General features: G+C 41.9%; 1 protein-coding gene across 6 annotated transcripts; it reads right to left on the reverse strand.

The window, feature by feature from the left end:
• Positions 1-7,645: 7,645 nt before the first annotated feature.
• RBM23 (RNA binding motif protein 23) lies at positions 7,646-18,387 on the reverse strand. Of its 6 annotated transcripts, none has more exons than XM_023499275.2 (15): positions 18,200-18,387; positions 15,170-15,288; positions 14,421-14,497; positions 13,714-13,853; positions 13,205-13,252; positions 12,919-13,092; positions 12,574-12,627; positions 12,337-12,454; positions 11,887-12,039; positions 11,665-11,802; positions 11,204-11,269; positions 9,174-9,369; positions 8,983-9,087; positions 8,811-8,895; positions 7,646-8,711 (listed from the first exon to the last, which is right to left on the reverse strand). In XM_023499275.2, exons 3-15 carry the CDS (start codon positions 14,484-14,486, stop codon positions 8,708-8,710), a joined length of 1,347 nt encoding a protein of 448 aa, XP_023355043.1. In that variant the 5' UTR covers positions 14,487-14,497; positions 15,170-15,288; positions 18,200-18,387; the 3' UTR covers positions 7,646-8,707. The 6 variants fall into 6 exon arrangements, with proteins under 6 accessions (XP_023355043.1, XP_023355031.1, XP_012400225.1 ...); XM_023499263.2 differs by having other exon boundaries at positions 13,714-13,862; XM_012544771.2 differs by lacking the exon at positions 15,170-15,288.
• Positions 18,388-18,998: the final 611 nt, after the last annotated feature.

Raw genomic sequence — 18,998 nt, forward strand, 5'->3', positions numbered from 1 at the left:
CTTTATTTCAGGAGGCATCCCTACAATGCCCTTTCTTCCCTTCCAAACCACCATATTCTCATGCAACCCACTTCCCTCATGAAGCTTTCTCAAACTACTCTAGCTCTAATGCTCTCCTTCTTCCAAAGTCCCACAACAGATATGTAGTCTCCAAGTTGGTATTTAATTACAATACTGTGTTCCATTTTCACTTCTTTTCTGTTTTTGCCCAATTGTAAACTTATATGAAATTATAAGCTCATTGAGGCAGAGATCCTGATTTATACTTTCTTTGTGACCCAACCTTTTCCTAGAATAGAATTAGGCCCATAATATGCACTCAGTAAATATTTAATGGGCTGAACCCAGAAGAATGGTTGAAAAAAACTGAGATTTAACCAGGAAAAGAGAAGAGTGATTAAAAAGGAATTAAAACATCTTCCTGTACTTGAAAGTCAAAAACAAATTCAGCTGAAATAAAGAACGGAGAGTCCCTAGGTGATCTGGGGAGCCCCAGCACTCCCTAAGAACCTTTCAGGAGATCTGAAAGGGCACAACTCTTTTCATAATGACACGAAGACATTTTGATTTATGATAAAGTTTTTATTGATAGATATCACACACACAAATAAAAGCTCTTTGGGAGGATCCTCAATGATAGAAATGGGGTCCGAAGATTTAAAAAGTTTAAGAACCACTGACCTAGCCCAGTCTCCAGATAATGCAAGACTTCTCCTTCCCCCTGGTCCCTAATGCCACAACCCAACTCCTGCTTTACTAATGGTTAATGGCAGAGCACTTAGGTTGGAGGCCAGGACCCTTTCCACTGGACCCCCTTTGGTTCCCATTACACCATACATCAGTTTGGGGGGAGCTGCCATGAACATGTAACATTAAGACTGACTTGGGGAGGGAGTTCTTAGTTCTGAGTAGTCTCCAGCTTTGGTAACAGGAAGCAAATCAGCACGACCATTTGTGGAAAGGACGTCAGTCAATTATTACTCGATGACTTCATTGAACATTCCCACTGACTTCCCTGCCTGAAACATCCCTTCTTGGTCACCAGCTGCCCCATATGTATTGTCTCCTCCAATTAGAATATGAAATCCTTCATGGGAAAGGTTGTCTTGCTTTTGGCATTTGTTTCTCTCATACTTAGTATAATGTCTGGCACACAATAAATGCTTAGTAATATTTTTTCCACTTTTATTTATTCAAAAGAAGCACAAAAACAGAAACGTGAGGCTAGGCAGAGCAGGGTCAGACTATCTCTGAGACAGAGGTGGCGGGAGGATTGTTGGTACCGAGTGTGGGTCTATCCCTGAGTGAGCCTACAAGCAAGCTCCCAATAAAGGAACTTAGAAATTATGTGTAGAGAGTACTACTCCTCCCCATATCCCTAGAGGAGCCTGGATGAGGGGTCTGTCTGAACTCAATACCAAACCTTAGGGCTGAGGTAGAAGGAGAGAAAGAAGAAATGTGGGACCTGGACAGTTACAATCTCTTAGAATGGGAAGTGTGGCTGGGAGGAAGATGACCTGGCTGAAGACATTCTAGTTTGGTGAAAAACAGCACTGCCAGTCTGGGGAATCACTAGCATCCCCTCTAATACCTGATACCCCTCCTCATACTTCTGGAATGTTACTGCATCTGACTCCTTGCCCTGTGATTTTATTCAGAATAGATGCTGTACACAAACTTGTCACTGTCCAGAACCAAGGTCAGTGTTAACATAAGGGGAAAGGGAGAAAACTTCCAGCTTCATGATAATCTATCACTTCTCCTTGCAGGAAACCTAGAAGCTATGGAACTTGCTTTATCAAAGATAGAATTTGCCACATAGAGGCAACAAATCAGACACCATCTCTTACTGCACACTGGCACCTGTGTGCATAGTGGTGACAACTGGCATTCAGTTTGGAGTGCCTTTGGATCCTCACATGATCTGGTCATATTGGTGTGTAGCAGGAATGAAGTAGGAAGAATTAAAGGAAAAACTGTCCATTTTTGTTCAGACTAATTCCACTGCAGGGAAAGGGGAGGTAGAGGCTACGATAGAGTTAGGTTAGAATTGCAAGTGAGGTTGAAAAGGAGTGTTTTATGGATTGACAAAGACTAAGGAGAAAGAGAAAACAGAACTCTGAGACCTCAGAAAGCAGAGCATCTAAGAGAGAACTTGATTATTCAGCATCATCAATTGTCAAGAGTAGGAGCTCTACTGGTACATTACCTAGTAGTTGGAAGCTAGCTGACCAAAGCAGATAATCTACTCAAAGAATTTCCAATAATTAGAACTATCTTAAAAATGGATGGCCTTGAAAAATAGTGAGCTCTCCCTCACTAAAGGTGTTCAAGAGGAGACTGGATAACTACTTGTCAGGGATGTTGTAGTCCGATATTTCTGTTTAGGACCTCTGAGATTCTGTGATTCTCTAGGCTCAAGTTTAGGAAGAAGACTGATCAGATGAAATTTGTTCCAAGAATTAGGCTGGTAGGTAGCCTAGTAATCAACACAAAAGCACATTTAAAAAAAAAAAAAAAAAAACCCTTATCACTTGTACAATTACTTACTTCTCTCTCCCACTTAATAGTTAAGTTGGAGAAGTCAGGAGGGAAATAAAGCCAGCAGACATTCAGAGGAGATGGTGTCTGGAAGATGACATCAAACTCCTATGGAGGCCCCATGTCTCTCCCACAGACTTCACTCAGTGAGCAAGCTGGCTTTTCCCATTCTCTAGTGTTGCAGGTTTGATGGATGCTTTGTTTACAAAAGCTTCCCAGATATTGACTTAGCCTGACAGGTTTCTGATTCCCAAGGTCACCCTTCTCTTTTAGACATGGGCACTCTCCTGGCACCTTTCCAGTCTTTGGGCACCTCCTCCATTCATTTACCCCATGTACTCAAAAATAACTGCTAATGGCTCTCCAATAACTTCAGCCAATTCCTTAAGGGCCCTTGAGAGTGGGTCATCAGGGCCAACTGACAAAACACATTCAGCTTTTAAAAATAATCTTTGACTAGTTTCCTCCATCCCTCTCCTACCACAGAATCTAAGGAAGCTAGATGGTCTGCTGTCACCTTATCCTCACAAAGTCCCATCACCATGAACACACTGTGAAATCAGATTAGCTCCTGGGCATCATGGCACAGCATGTTGGGAGGACTGATGTGGCTTGTCAGACTAAGGAACAAGCACAGCACACGAGCCCCACTGAGCCTCTCAGCCCCAGGATTCCTTTTCTGGGTCCAGCTCATCATTGTTGACTTCACCTGGTTGCTATGGGAACATCAGTCTCTGGTGGATGGTGAGCAGTACTTTACAGACAAGGAGTACTGCAGGCAACCATGGTAACACCAAAAAGAGCAGAGCCTTATCCTTTCCCCCTGGAGGAGTGAGGAGGGAATGGATGAGGTTGGTAAGGAACAGGGTGGAGGTGGCAGCTCAGGAGGCTTAGCTCCCTGGGAGGCTTGATTCAGGTTTTTAATAGGGCCTGCAAACTTCCATAATACCACCAGGAAAACAACAATAACTATGTTAACCTGACATTTAAAGGTTTGCAAACTGCTTTTATGGGCAGTTTATCTCATTAGAGCCTTACAATGATCCTCTGAAGCTGATGCTACAATTATTATCCCCAATTTACATATGAAGAAACTGAGGTTCAGAAAAGTTAAATGACCTGCCCAGTCACATAGCTATTAAGTGTCTAAAGTAAAATTTGAACACTTTTTTTTTCAGCTATTTGGCTCCAAATCCTGGCCCTCCCCCACTTTAAAAAGAAAAAATACTTGTGTTGTCCACTCCAGTAGAACTCTTCCAAAATGATCTATTGGCCAGGTCTAATATCATATGCTTCATTTTATATCTAAGGTATATTTCATTGGTTGTTTTGGTTAGTCGTTTCATTGATTTGAGATTGAGATCTAATGTTTATTAGTTTTCCTCGATTTTATTATATTTACTCTCCTTCTGCATCAATTCATACAAGCCTTCCCAAGCTTTTCTAAGTTTTTCACATATTTGTGGTTTCTTACAATGCAATTATGTCTCATTACATTCATATGCTACAATTTACTTGGCTATGCCCCAAAACATTAGACACCCACTGTTTCCATTTTTTGCTAGCATATACGTTCCAACTTTTTTTTTTTCCCATTACATTATCTCTGTCCTACATTGCCTCTAGAGAAGAGAAAAATAATTTTCTTCCAGCAATCCAAGGCTGAATAGAAATACTTATTGGTCCAATGTTCCAGTCTAAGACAGTAGTTATCACCTCTCTTCACCATACCCTGACTTATCCTTTTCAACTAAACCTATCACGCCTTCTACATTCCCTGAAAATCTGAAAAAAAAAAAAAAAAAAAAATTCAGCCAAGGAACCTGTGAACTTGAGGACAGGGACTAAGCCACACTACTCAGAGCCAACCCCCTCATTTTATAGAAGCCTCTGATGTAAAATGATTTGCCAAAGTTTACACAACTAGTACACAGGCTTGTCAGAGCCAAAGACAAGGACCTTTAGCTGACTAAAGCAGATTGTATAGGCATGATAGCACCAAGTTTAATGCTGAGCAGATGCTTTTGTGTTCATTTCTAACTAATATTAGTTTTCTGGATTATAACTGAAATTAATCTTTTATTTACTCTTGAGATGTTTTGTATGGCTTTAAAATGGCATTTTAACATGGCAATCCTAGATTCCTAGAAGATAGGTTTAGGGCCTCAAAAACTAGTCTCCCAGCCCCAGTATCATAAACAAGTCTTGAAGGCTAGGGCTTAATGCAAGGGAAATGGTGGTAGCCTAGGTGCAAGTTTTGACCTTTATCATCTATTTAAAGAGATTTAAGAGTTTACTAGGCAATAACAGTATCAGGCAATGATGGGAATGGAGTTTGGGGAGGACCTGCCTAGGGTTCTTCCGTCTTCTCCCCTCTCATCAATTCTGAATGGCAGTTTGGAAAGGTCTTTACTAAGTTAAGAGTTGCTAGAAGAGGGCAACAAGGACAGTAAAGAGCTTTGCCATGGAAGGGTATGTTGAAGGAAACTTAACATGTTTAGTCTAGGAAAAAACTCAGGACTGGATAGACCCCCTTCAAATACTTGAAGCTACATATAGAGGTATCATAGACCACAGCAGGCAGAATCAGGATTAATGTTTGGAAGCTAAGAAGAAAATTTGGACACATCAGGAAGTTTCCTATATATTACAGCTATCCAGAATTGAAATGGGCATTCTCGATAAGGAGTGGTTCCCCTCTTCCTTTTAAGTCTTTAGGTAGAAGCTAGTTGGTCATTTCTTTAAGTAGAGGCTAGTTGGTCATTTGTGGAGTAGACTGTATTAGAGATGACTTTTCAGGTGTGAATTGTCCTGAAAGCACATGAAATCCCTTCTGACACCAAGATTCTGAACATCACATTTGTTTAGCACATCCTTCTTAAGTGCTTGTGTTTGTTGAGCAAAAAGGACATCTCTACTCACTGCCAGAGCCACAGTAGTGCTAAGGGCATGACAATAGGATCTGCAACAGTAACATCAACCAAGGGGATCAATCCCAGGGGAGAGAAGAAAAGAGAAGGCCAAGGGAGTGAAGGGCACATTTGGGAGTAAAGGGTTGGCAGAACAGCCTCCTCTGTGACTGAACATAGGCAGTAGAGTGAGCAAGTGTGATAGTGGATAAGCACCAATAAGGTGCTTTAATTCGGTATAATAAAACTATTAGACTTCCAAACTGAAAGTCCCAGCTTCTAGCTTCAATACCAGCACCAGCTGCAAGATATTGCTTTCATCTCTCAACTTGTTTTCCCATCTGTAAATATAAACAAAAAAAAGTACAACCCACTTGTCAATACTGAAGAAAGCTGAGTGCTCCCGTTATTTATCCTAGGGAAGCCCCATTGCCCTATCCACAACCCAGCAGACACACCAGTAGCAACAAGGATTTCTCCCTTCACATTGTGTGGGGACCACCCACCCCACAATGACTGCTGTCCCCTTCTCATCCCCAGAAGCAGCCTGGTGATAAAATGCCAAGTCAGAGGCAATGGCAACTGCTGTCATACACTAGGCAATGTCAATCCTAAGTGGAGGGAGAAAGGGAAGCTCTTCTATGATGTTCTTCACCTTCAGCCTTACTCTTTCCAAACAAGGGACAATATGAAGCAAGAGTAAGGAATAACTCAAGTGGAAGGTAGGGGTCAGAGACAAGTCTCAAAAGCAATCACAAGATAGCACTTAATATGTAAGGAGTTAAGTTGACATAAAAAAAGGAATGGAAAAGTGTTTTTTATATTAAATAAGCAATGTCCATGGCACTGTGGTGAATAATGGAGCTGATTCCTATAATAGTTCTTTATAATGGATTAGAGATCAAATCAATAATGGAGGACAAACCACAGCCAGCAATTTCTAACTAAAAATAAAGCAGCCTTTTACCCACCCCAAATCCCCAGGCCATAACCAGCTGAAGCCAGAGGTGGTGGCAATGGATTGAAAGCAGCCTGCCCCAGGGAAAAGATAAAGTGCCGATCTCCAATGGTGTCTCTAGAAACCAGGCACCAAACAGCTACCATTCATTCTAGAAAGCATTTAGCAAAATGGTCTCAGGGACAATTACCACCACTGGAATTCCAAACCATAAACCCAATATCTAACAAAGAAATTGAGACACAACAGCAATTACTTGTATTTTTAGGTTGGTGACATGGGGAGTTCAAACATTCTTTTGCACACAGATTAGAAAAAGTGAATTAAGGGATTTTTATAAGGCCCTGACCCCTGACCTTTTTTGTTGGCCTCATGTTTATGGAACTATCTGCTGTACCTCCTTGAAGGGAGCTTCCCTTGCTCAAAAACTGAGGAAAAACTTATTTCTTTCAAACTATATGACTAGAGGCAACAAGGTGTCAACTGGACCTGAAGTCAGGAAGATCCAAGTTCAAATCCAGCTTCAGATACTTACTGTGTGATCCTAGGCAAATTACCGCTGTGCCAATTCCTTTATCTATAAAATGGAGAAAATAGCACCTACTTCTCAACATTATTAAGTTAAAATGAGATAACATTTATAAAGCACTACTTTATAAACCTTAAAGTAGCATATAAATATTATTTGAAATTTCAAGTTCCTAAGCTATGCTTTTTTATGGATAGCAGAACTAGGAGTATCTAAAAGGATCTAGCTAAGAACATTAGCCACTGTTAAACTGACCCTATAAAATAGAGGCAAACTTCCATAATCCCTTTGGTTATTATCAATTCACAGTGCAAGGCAGATACCATTGACTGGCATGGTACTGGGATCTATGGAATAAAGGGCTTTCAGAGGTTCTCCTAGGACCAAGCAGTCAAGAGACCTAAAGACATGGAGGGAGTATATCTGCCTAGGAGGTATTTAGTGAAACACTATCACACTGCCACCTCGTGGCAGGGGAGGATCTAGTCTAGAGTGCCTGGAGAAGGATCAGATAATTACAGACTAAGAGCATTAAGGTTGGAGTACAAGAATAGGAAAAGGCCTAAAAGCCTTGGAGCTACAACGCGGATACAGATGGGGAGCCCAGCCCGGGCAAGAGCCTTTTGTCTATTTTTATTTCTTTAGAGAAAGCCAAAGGAAAAAAAAAAAAAAAAAAAAAGGAAAAAAAAGGAAAAAAAAAAAACGCAATTGCGTTACAAACTTTTATCCCTAGAACCGTTTGTGGATTTGGCTCATGAGAAGTTAAAATCAGAGACAGACAGACCAACCAACAGAGACAGCAGACGTGCGGGCAGCAGCTGCCGCTACTGGGGGGCTGCCCTTTGTACAAAGTTTATATATATTTATATACACAGACACAGGGGTATAAAATCCAGTGAAAAGGGCTCAAGTGAGCCAGGGTGGGAGTAGGAAGAAGTGGCAGAGATGGGGGCAGTGCCAGCTGTGGAGGCACAGGGGAAGAGGAGGGGAATGGTTGTGCTCACTCCCCTCCCTCCCTCCCTGCCTGGGCCAAAGAGATGAAGATGGACTGGAAGGAAGAGGAGCTGTACATAGGAAGATGGAGGGCATAGGAAAGGCACCCCATATTTCACTCAACTTCTGGGGGGCCCCCCAAGGCATCCAGAATGTCTAGATGGGTAGATGTCTCATGTACCACCCAGCAAGACGCTGAGCCTACAGCAGTCCCGGCCTCAGGTTGCACCAAGCTGAGGTTATAGGCTTCACAAGGTATATACGTCCACCTCCATCTGCCAGGCCCATTTGTTGCATCTCAGCATCTATAAGGTTTTCCCCAAATTCAAAAAGCTTCTTCACCCAGAGGTCCTAAGGGATTTCCCTGGTAGGCCAAGAGGGAGGGAAAGGGGAAAAGAGAAGGGTGGCACCTTCATTTGTGGCCCCCACACCCCCCAGAATGGGGGACGAGCAGAGGAAAAGAGGATGATAGATGGGAAAAGGGCAATGAAGGGCACCCAGGGAGACGATACACAGAGAGACACTTGTATTCGATGTATGTACAGATTCTGCTCCCCCAGGCTGGGGGCTTTGCTCAGCACAGAGTCCGTCCCCAGTGGGGCCGTGGAGCAGCTGCTCTTCCTGGTGTCCAGTGTTGTCCCCAATCACCCCAGAGCCAATGTCCGTGCCCGCAGGCTGGCGTGGTCCGTGGCAGTGGGGAGAAGGGGGCTGTGGAGGGGCAGACACGGAGAAAGGAGGTGGTGGAACCCAGAAGCACCGGGAAGCAGCGCTGGGCTCTTACCTGTAGGAAGATGAGCAGAGAGTTAACTACTAACCAAAGAGAACAGAGAATAGAAATGGTTTTTAAAAACAACAAAAAAGGCAAGTCTCTAGAACTTACATAGTCTGGGGGGTAAAGAGGCTGGAGAGCTGGAAGCACTGTGAGGCAATGGCCTGGGAGGCGAGATTCAGGGCTGGACTAAGAGCTGGGCAAAGAAACGAGAGAGTCAGTGAACTGTCAGAGGGTCTTTTCCCTCCTCTCCTCCTCTTCCCTCTGAACAATCAATATTCACCTGTCAGGGCTGCAGGGTTCAGGGCTCCCAAGGGAACAGCTCCATTCAGTTGCAGGGCGGCAGCCTGGGCAGCAGCAGCTGTGGTTGGGAGCTGAATACCAGAGCCTAAAGGAGTAGAGAATATAGCACCGAGTCCAAAATCTTTGGTTAAAAGTTTATTCCCATATTTTACACCCTGGAGTGGTACTCACCCTCAGCCAACTTAGCCATGAGCTGCAGCCGCCCACCAGCGGTACCCAGGTCCAGCTCCTCACCACCATCGGGGAAGGTAATATCTGTGCCACCGTCCAGTCGCTCAGTCACATGACCCACCCTCATAGGTCGCCCTGCAAGCTCAAAGCCATTCAATTGTTCCAATGCCCGCCGAGCACACTCTGAGTCAGAAAACTGCAGGGACCACCAAGACAATGTCAGTAAGCTCCTGGCCACAGACCTGAACCCACACTTTACCCCCAACAGTTTGACTCCCACCACCCTATAGGCCTTTATACATATTTTCCTTTCCCAAGAGACTTAACACTTTAAAGTCCCCTTTACTATTCAAGGTATTTTAAAACTATGTCCAATAACTGAAAGATTTGATTTTTCCAGCCCTAGAAAAGTAGCACCATTCTTATGAAACTTCATCTGACAATATGCTCTGGATCAAGGCTTTCTAAATTTTTTATTTATTTATTTTTTAATTTCTAAACTTTTTGTTTGCCATGAGGCACAGTTTGGGAAATCTATGGAATCCTTCTCAGTGATTTTAAATGTTTTTTAATACAAAAAATACATAGAACATTACAAGGAAACCAATTGTATTAAAATAATTATCAAAATCTCTTAATACCAAATTCACATACCCCTGGTTAAGAACCCCCGTTTTAGAGAGAAACAATCAACAAACAATAGGAGAGGATCCAAGGTTTTGCATTCTCACTCAGTTCTTACAATGAATGAAGTTCAAAGGCTCAAAAACTAGTAATCTGGGACCACCAAGAGCTTGCTATATTCTGGGATGCTATGATCCAGAACCACAATCTGGGGACAACAAACAACATAACTAGAATTCCTAATCCTGGTTTTTATTAATTCACTGTTATGCTGACTAAGGCTCCCCCCCTCTTTTTTTCTCTCAGGACAAAAGTTACCATAATAGCATAGCCACAAGCAAGCACTGCTTGTTTGAGCTGTTTGGAAGGCAGAAATTTAAGGACAAATAGGTTCCAAAAAAGCCATATGACCTGAACAATCCAGGAAATTGTGCCTGCTACTATGGAGAATTAACCACACCTGGAAATCTCCAAAACCAACTGGAATATTGGATTTTTTTTTTTTTTTTTTTTTTTTTAATTCTAGTATTACCCTCCTTAAGACACATGGAACTGCCAGGTCTAGAAAGTGGGAAAAGCAACTTGGCCTCTGAGTTTGGCTTCTGATTTTCTTACAATGAACAATTCCTAAAGCACGATAAACTTTTCCTTTACTACCTTAGAGGTAGTTGCAAAGCCTAACAAAGAAAACTAACAGTTAATGTTGGGCAACCAACCAGTCAGTAGCTTGAAGATATGGGACTGGAGGAACTAAAGATCAAAAGTAGGAGTCTGTTTCACTGAAAGATGAAAAATAGAAACTATCAAGCATCTCACTTCTGTTCCTTTTCACAATCCATCTTTGCCTTCATCAAGACAGCAGCCTCCCTTCAAGGCACTAGTCCCAACTCTGCCTTCAAATCATCTACTGTACAATAAAAGCACTACTTTCACCTGACCCACCATTCCTCTAGAATTACTTAACAAGTGAACATGGTACTTTTAAGTTTGCAAAGCACTTTACATTTTTATCACTTTATTCAATCCTTATAACAACCCTAGCACATAATCATTATCTCCATTTTACAAATGAGGAAACAGAGGCAGACAATGATTAAATAATTTGCCTAGAGTCCATGCAGCAAATAAATGTCTGAAAGAGAATTTGAACTCAGGTCTTCCTGATCCTAATAGCCACTGCATTGCCTCGCTATTAAAAACTAATGAGCAAATTATAATTGAATGAAGCTAACCAGACTCCAGGATATCACAACATTAAGGCCACTGTTACAGTATAAGAGCAAACAAAGAATTCCCAAAATTAGCCAACATTTATCAATAAACCATTTACAGTCCCTAGAACAGGATTATGACTAAGAAAATCAATTACATTTCAGAGAAATGGGTCAAATAATAGTACTACTCACGGTTAAGAATCCAAAGCCTTTAGAGCGGCCAGTATCTGGGTCCTTCATGAGGACAATGTTATCAATCTGTCGAGCAAAAAGAGAAAGATCCAGATTATCTTTGCTATGCCTCATCATTGACTCCAACCATCCAACCTGTTCTGAGATTTGAGATTTGAAACTTCACTCCTCCCTCACATAGGGGGGAGTTTTAGATCAGAGCTAAAAGTCTACTGTTTTCCCAACAAAACCTTTTCCTGATTAACCTTACTCAATCCCATTCATCAGCTCAAAACCAAAATTACGTCCTCTGTTTGACTTTTAAAGAATATTTCATATGCATTTTTCAGCGTAGGTTCTAAGCCTAGTACAACCCATTCTAAATATCTATTTGAATGTATGAACCTTTAGTTGTAATGAAGAACACTGGCTCTTCCCACCTTTTCCAGCTCTGCTCCCTAAAATCCCATGAAAGTACGTACTTTGCCAAAAGGCTCAAAGATGCCCCGCAACATGTCCTCAGTGATATTGAAATGCAGGGAGCCAACATAGAGTCGCATGGGACCACCACTGCCCTTCTGTAAGTTGTTGGCCATGGCTGCCAAGCGGTTTTTCTCAGCCTGGAAAAGAAAAATGGTCATTCCCCAAAATAGGTTCTTCTCCATATTACTCCAATTACATTTTATTGCCCTTTGCATACTCACCTGAGAGGCCTGCACAATGATGGGGACACCCAACAGCCGCTGCCCTGTTAGTCCAATTGCTAGGGGCACTGACTGGATCTCACAGAACTCCACATAGGCAATGCCCTTAGAGCGACGTGAGTTCCGGTCTGAGATAATACGCACATCACGTACCTGAATAAGACAATGGGGAAACTTAAGAATTATAAGCTCTAAAAGCCAGAAGGGTCTTCTAGCTCAATTCCTTCTTTTTACAGATGAGAAAACAGACTCAAACATGATACATGACTTTCCCAGGGTCACTCAGCTAGTATCCAAGTCAGGATTTAAATCCAGGACTACCTGACAGTGAGTCAGTGTTTTATCTACTATACCCATGTTGAGTCTTAGATTGAGTCTACAAGAAATAGAAAGTTTTCCTATCCCTGGGTAGAGTTATACCAAAAGGGCAGAAGATGATAAGCAGTTTACCTTGCCAACAGCAGAAAAAAAATCCTCTAGATCTCGGGGCCGAATGCGGGCAGCCAGCTGCATACAGAAGACTGTGCGAGCATCACGTTCTTCTGGGCTCAGATTGTCAATAGGCTCCCTGTAGAAAAACAAGGGATTAGGGAGATTCCTATCTCCCAATTACTGCTCCCCTTAATGAAGCTTAATTACTGAATTATGTGCAAACAATTTCTGGATTTCACAATTTATCCAACTTACCGTACAGGACTCTTCTCTCTGTAATGGGGGCTCTTGCTGTGTCCATATCTGCGCCTAAAGAGTATAGTTTTTGAAACAAATAAAAGCAGATAAGAAGACTATTTCACAAAAAAAAAAAATTTATTCATATTGGTGTAGAGATTCGTTTCCTAATCTATATGGAGATCCCAGCTATTTACTCTTTCATTCATTAGTTCTTAACATCAATCTCCAAAACAATGAGTTGTCTTGCTCCTCACACTGGGCTACCCTCCAGAAGCAGGGCTGCAGAAGACACACACATGCCACTCACATCCCTATATGTTATTATTACTAATTAATCAACTCCATAACAAAAGTTGGTACCCAGTAGCAAGGGGTGGACTCCTGTAGCGGACACGCTCCTCACGCCGGCGATCCCGGCTGCGTGACTTGCTACTGCGTCGGCGATCCCGACTGCGGCTTCGGTGACGCCTCTGACGATCCCGACTGCGGCTCCGGCTATTTCTCCGCCTGTGTCGGTCCCGGTCTCTGCTGCGGCTAGAGTTGAAGATAACAACTAAATTAGAACACATGTCTCTACTAACTCTATGTATCAGCACCATCATCCTTTCCAGATTCTACTCCCAAGACCAATGATTCCCTTATTTACCTGCGTTTCCGATCCTTGCTTCTGCTATGGCTGCGGCTCCTCTTCTTCCTGTGAAAGACAATAGTTTTAAATCCTCCCACAGGTATCAGGACCTTCACTCATCCCTCTAAAGTGACAAGTTCCACAATAATACACTGGGAAAACAGGGATCACTAAGATAATAGGATAAAAACTGTGCAAGATCTGGCAGAAGTACATAATACTTGTGCAATACCAGCTTATTGTTCTAAATTCCAAAGCTAGGAAACTATTTTTGTCAAAAACAAAAGCCTGTGTAGTTCCAAATGAGGAATATTCTTATTGTCATATACAAATAAAATGGCTTAAGCCAGTCACCACTGTGCCCTATGACAGGATCATAACTGGAATCAAAGGTGTCAAGCAATCTTTACAGTAGCTTGGATTACCACCTCCCAGGTCTGGCTCTGTCCTCAATTTGAAATAGGCAATTTATTTTCTCCTTTCCAACTTCTAAAACCCACCCCTATCAAAAAATATCTCACACTTACTTGCTTGTCTCCCCACTGGTGCTGCTTCCACTGGTGCCACCTCCTCCACTGTTGCTAGTGCTGCTGGTGCTGGTGCTGGTGCTGGTGCTGGTGCTGGTACTGGTATTGCTCGGGCTATCCTTTTTCACCTCCTTCCTTTGCTGCTCATCCTGGGGGGTTCGCCAGAAGAATGTCCCAAGAGTGCAGGCACCAAACACACAAGTTCCAATGGACAAAAAGGATAGAGGCGAACAAGGAAGAAAACCCCATGAGATCAAGTTCTCTAACCATCTCTTTGAATATAATTCCCCCAAGCAATGAAGCAGAAGCACAAAGCACAGAAAAGGAATCAAGCTCAAATTTCCATAGAGAAAGTAGATTTGACTAGAAATTCTGCAAGCATCTTTCTAGGTGTTTTTTCTAGGCATTTGCTCCTCACTAATGAGAAACAAGAGATAAAACTAACTGAGGTCCACTGCCATTTGTTGGATAGGTCCCATGACTTGTGAATAAAACCAAATTTACAACCACAATCATGTGTGCTAAAAGGAACAGCTCCTACTATCACCCTTTTGCAAAAACAACAGTAGGTAATTAATAAAAGAAGGGAATAGTGTTATAGAAAGGTCCCACCTACAACTGGCCATTCTCCTCATTTCCAAGACCCAGATTATACCCACTTCAGAGACAGAAGCCTAAATGAAGAACCTAGAGCTTGGAGACATTACCTCTTCCTTCTTGTAGGGGGCTTCCAGCATGGCTTCAATCACTATGTCAAAGTCATCTGATGCCATCGTGTCAAAATCTAAGGAGAGGAAAGATAGATGAAGTTGATGAAGGCCAAGCCCATCTAATAGACTCTTTTCAAGTCGCTCCCTCACCCTTGAAAAGCCATTTTTTGTGATGCTAAACCTTGGGTTTAGTTCTGTGGCCTAAAAATCACAATTAGTCCTGATCTGCAGCTTGGATAAGGAGATAGCTAGATAATTAAACAATCTATGGTCTAAAATGAAACAGTTTTGTTATGTGACTACAATCTTAATGAGTACAAACTCAAAGAGACAGTATAAACACTGCCCTGTGAATACATTATATATTTTATCACAATTTCCCTTTAAAAGGGATTCACTGTCTTTTTTTTTTGTTGTCCCAAGTCTCCTATAATTGACCAGTTCCAAGTTTTGGTTAACATATATATCCTGACTTGGAAATAAAACAAGAATTATACTAACACAAACCTAAAATTCAAGAAAATAAGAAAGTAAAAGAGAAACAAAGACTTCCCTAAGTTCTTCCTACATACTTAGCCTCACAATACCAGTTAAAAGGGTTTTTATCAATCTATGATTTTATCAAACTATTAATCAACAATTAATGATTAAAAACAGGGACTGGGCTTCTGATTTCAGTGGTATTTAATTCCAGGACTAGGAAACCATATATATCAGTACAAGTCAGCACTTTCTCTGCAACTTACAGAACTAGACAGTTGCCCTAGGGCACTGAGAAGTTAGGTCTCACAACTAACAGACACACATCAGCCTCAAGACTTGAGCCAAGGCTGCCAGGATCCAAGGTCATTTTTGTCCAGGCTGCCTGTTATACAACAAAGTGACAATAAAGAAAAAAAAAAAAAAACTTTAAACACAAGCATTCTTGCTTGGGAAACAAGATGGACAGGATAAAAATTTCTGCCTCTCCTCCAAACTTCCATATCTAGAGCAAGAGTCTTTTGCCTGGATATCTATATCAGGTCTGGCAAATGAGAAAAACAGAAATGCCCTAAACAAAAAAAGAGGCTAAAATTAAAATGTCTAATTTGTATCAATTATACATAATTTGGGTTTTTTGGTCAGTTTTTTTTTGGACAAATATGAGTACATATCTAATTCTTTTAAAAGTTGTCACCTGCACAGCTATATATATATATATATATACATATATATACACACACATTTACCCAATGATAACTTTTGGACCAATCATTCTTACTCAAAAATTTTTTGGAATTTCTTTTTTTGGAACCGATTTCAGAGCTTGTAACACAGTATTCTAAACACCCTAGGAGAGGTAAGCAGTTATTCTTTGAGACTTAACCAGTGACCAGGGCCTTGTCAATGCACATTTTCGACATGTTATCATCTTTTGTTACTCAACCCAAAAAAATGAGGGGAAAATACAGTAAATACGATGGATTTGATTTAGATTTAAGACTTTTAAAACACTTTAGAGACTTAGATTTTTTTTTAAATCAATCAAAATTCATTTGGAGCCAAAACTGATGAATGAGATATAATATAGTTTGACACCATCTTGAATACAAAATAATATCAACCCTTCCATTTGCATACATTTTACAATCTAACAAATATATTTACATGCACCTCAAATGATCCCTATAAGCAACAATGCCCTGAAATACATTGTCCCCATGAAGAAACTAAAGCCAAGAGAAGTTTAGATTTGATTAGATCATGTACCTCTTTAAAAATGGTGATCTAAACTCCAATGGAAGTTCTACCACAAAGTTTATAAACTAGCCATTAAGTAAATTCCAAGAGTTCCAAAAACATTCCGAACAATGCATGGGCGCACACACGTAGATTCACAAAATTAATATTTTAAGTGCCTATTCTTTATAGCACCAAGGTAAACACCACGAGAGAAGTTAAAATGTAAATAAAAATAACTTACTTTAAAAGATAACCCACATTCTGATAATTTTCCTTTTCCTTTTTTTTTTTTTAAATATGTCTGGATCAGCCCCATCACTTTGAGATCATATCTTGCATATATGCTTTTTGGTTTTCTGTAGTACATAAGATGTAATTCAAGAGCAGAATCATGTTGACCAATATAAATTATTTAGCTCACTGTTAGAACTCAAAAAAATAAACAAAAATGTAAAAACTGGAAATAACTTTTCACTTCTAACACACTAGTCACTTCAGTCATTTTGAACCAAAATTCACATTTCACAAAAAATTCCTCTGTTGTTATCAGTTAAAATTTTTGTCCTAAAATGTTTCTGATTTCATGACATGAGTTACTCTTTGTTCATACAGGGCAAGAGATAGGGATAACTGCCAAAAAAAAAAAAAAAAAAAAAAAAAAAAAAAAAAAAAAAGAAAGAAAGAAAATCCCCTTAAAGGGATAATCCTCTGGACAATCAAAGTTTTCACTTGTTCTCAGCCCAAATGAGGAATAGATGAGTGAATCTTCGTGCACTCTTGCAACATAAATACAACTTTTGTCGAATCTCCCAATCCAAATGGGTATGTGCCAAAGTTGCACCTTTCTTTCTGACCTAAACACTGATTCACAATCTGCATAAAACTCACTGTCAGGATAGAAATTTCCCAAGTATTCTTTTCTACCCCACTACATAAGGGATCACCAGAGAAGCCCCATCCAAAGACTTGATTTTCCTATATCCTCCACACCCCCCACCCCTGAGAAAAATATGAGAAAGGAGGTTCCATAGCCACCGGGTGCTGGAATCTCGACCAAATGGCCTGCTCACAGGCGGCACTCAGACAAGCTACCATGCCCCAATGCTGAAGGAGCAGAGGAAAGTGCTTAAAATCACTGTCAGCCTAGTTCACCAGAATCCAACTCACGATGGAGTCCCAGGGGTGATGGAAGGGGGAACAATCTCTAGGTCTGGTCACTGCTGAGCCCAAACACATCCATACGCGAGAACATAATAACAATGTGAACAATAAGACAATAACAATAATAAAAACTGGCGGAAAGGCCCCGCTCTCCCACTCTAAGTTCAAGTTGGCCCAAGCCAAGCCATCCACCTAGGCCTTTCCCTCAGTAATCTTTATACTCTCAGCTACCAGAAATGGCCGTGCTACTTCGGGCCACATTTTAGCCCTGGGGCCTATCCGGATCCTATGCCCGGAATTCTGGGTCAGAAAAGGAGCAGAAAAACCCCGACACAAAAACACAGTAAATTCCGTGCATCGTGTTTTTTTTTTTTTTTTTTTGGGGGGGGGGCAGGGGCGTTTAATATCGGAACCCAGGACAGAGAAAAAAAAAAACAAAGGGAGAGTTCTTAATCCCCTCACCCCTCCTTCTGCGCCGTCGATGACTTAAGTCCCGCTAGGCCATGGATTGTGGCCACCTCGCCCGAGAACGGCAGCGAGGAGGAGCTAACAAAGTGTCATGGCTGCGGGGCTCTGTTATGGGAAGAGATCAAAGTCACAGGACTCTGGGGGGGGAGGGGGGAAAAGGGTGGCGCAACGCTACGGTCAAACCAAGGGGAAAGCCATGATGGGCTCGATACCTATAAATTATATTAGTGCCCTAAGCCTGTGTCGAGAACGCCATTTCCAAACCAAAATAACAAACAAAAAATTAAAAGGTTTGCGTGGTTCTGCTTGCGACATCACTGTCTGCTTGTGACGTCAAGGGGAGGCGCCACGCGGCAACGTCACGGGCGGGTGACGTCTCGATCGGGGGTGGGGGGGAAGATTATTCAGCTTCGGGGGTCTCTCACCAGCTCCGGGTCCCCGCGGGGGGGTCCCGGGTTTCTCCGTTCCTTGAGGTGTGTAAAGGGCTTTGAGCCCAGCTCTTTCTCAGGGTCTCGGCAGAGAAAACGGCGCCGTGGCCGGAGCTGCTCTTCTTCCCGCAAGATGGCGGCAGCTCCGATGTCTTCCAGAACCTTCCCCCAATATGCGCATGCGCTAAACCTAAGCTAGGGTGGGGTCAACCCTAGTTGTCTCGCGGCAACTCTCCATACTGTACCCTTTCATTGGCTAAAATTAAAACTATGGGTGGAGCCATTCTCCGCTGTTGCCTAGCAACCATCAATTTTCCTATTGATTGGCTAATGTTTCTGTAGATCAGGAAGAAGGGCCTTACCTGCAACCTTTGTTGACGCCCATCGCTTCCTCATTGGCTACTGAGCCACTGGGGGAGGTGGAAGAAAAAAAAAAATCTGATACAAGAGTTAGGGAGACCCACATGACCGTTTCTAGTACACTGATTGGCTAGACCAATGCGTTGGGTGGAGACAGTAAGAGCGAGCTGTAGTTGTTTCTTTAGAAAATTCTCTATTGATTGGCTGACGGTGTCATATTGTCCTTTAAATCCTTTCCCCTAGTTAGGCTTGCGGAGAATAAAATCCGTCCCTAAACCTCACCTTTGGCACTTAGCGCGCATGCGTCCAAGTCCCCTGCTCGGGTCTCGCTGTTTCCGAGGCTTCTTTGTAGCAAACTATCCTAGGCAGGTGTGATAGCAGTTGAAAAGGTTTAAGGACGCAGCGGATTCTTTTACCAAATCTCATCCCCGCCTCC

Source organism: Sarcophilus harrisii, chromosome 2 (genome assembly GCF_902635505.1).
Source record: "Sarcophilus harrisii chromosome 2, mSarHar1.11, whole genome shotgun sequence".
Lineage (NCBI taxonomy): Eukaryota > Metazoa > Chordata > Mammalia > Dasyuromorphia > Dasyuridae > Sarcophilus > Sarcophilus harrisii.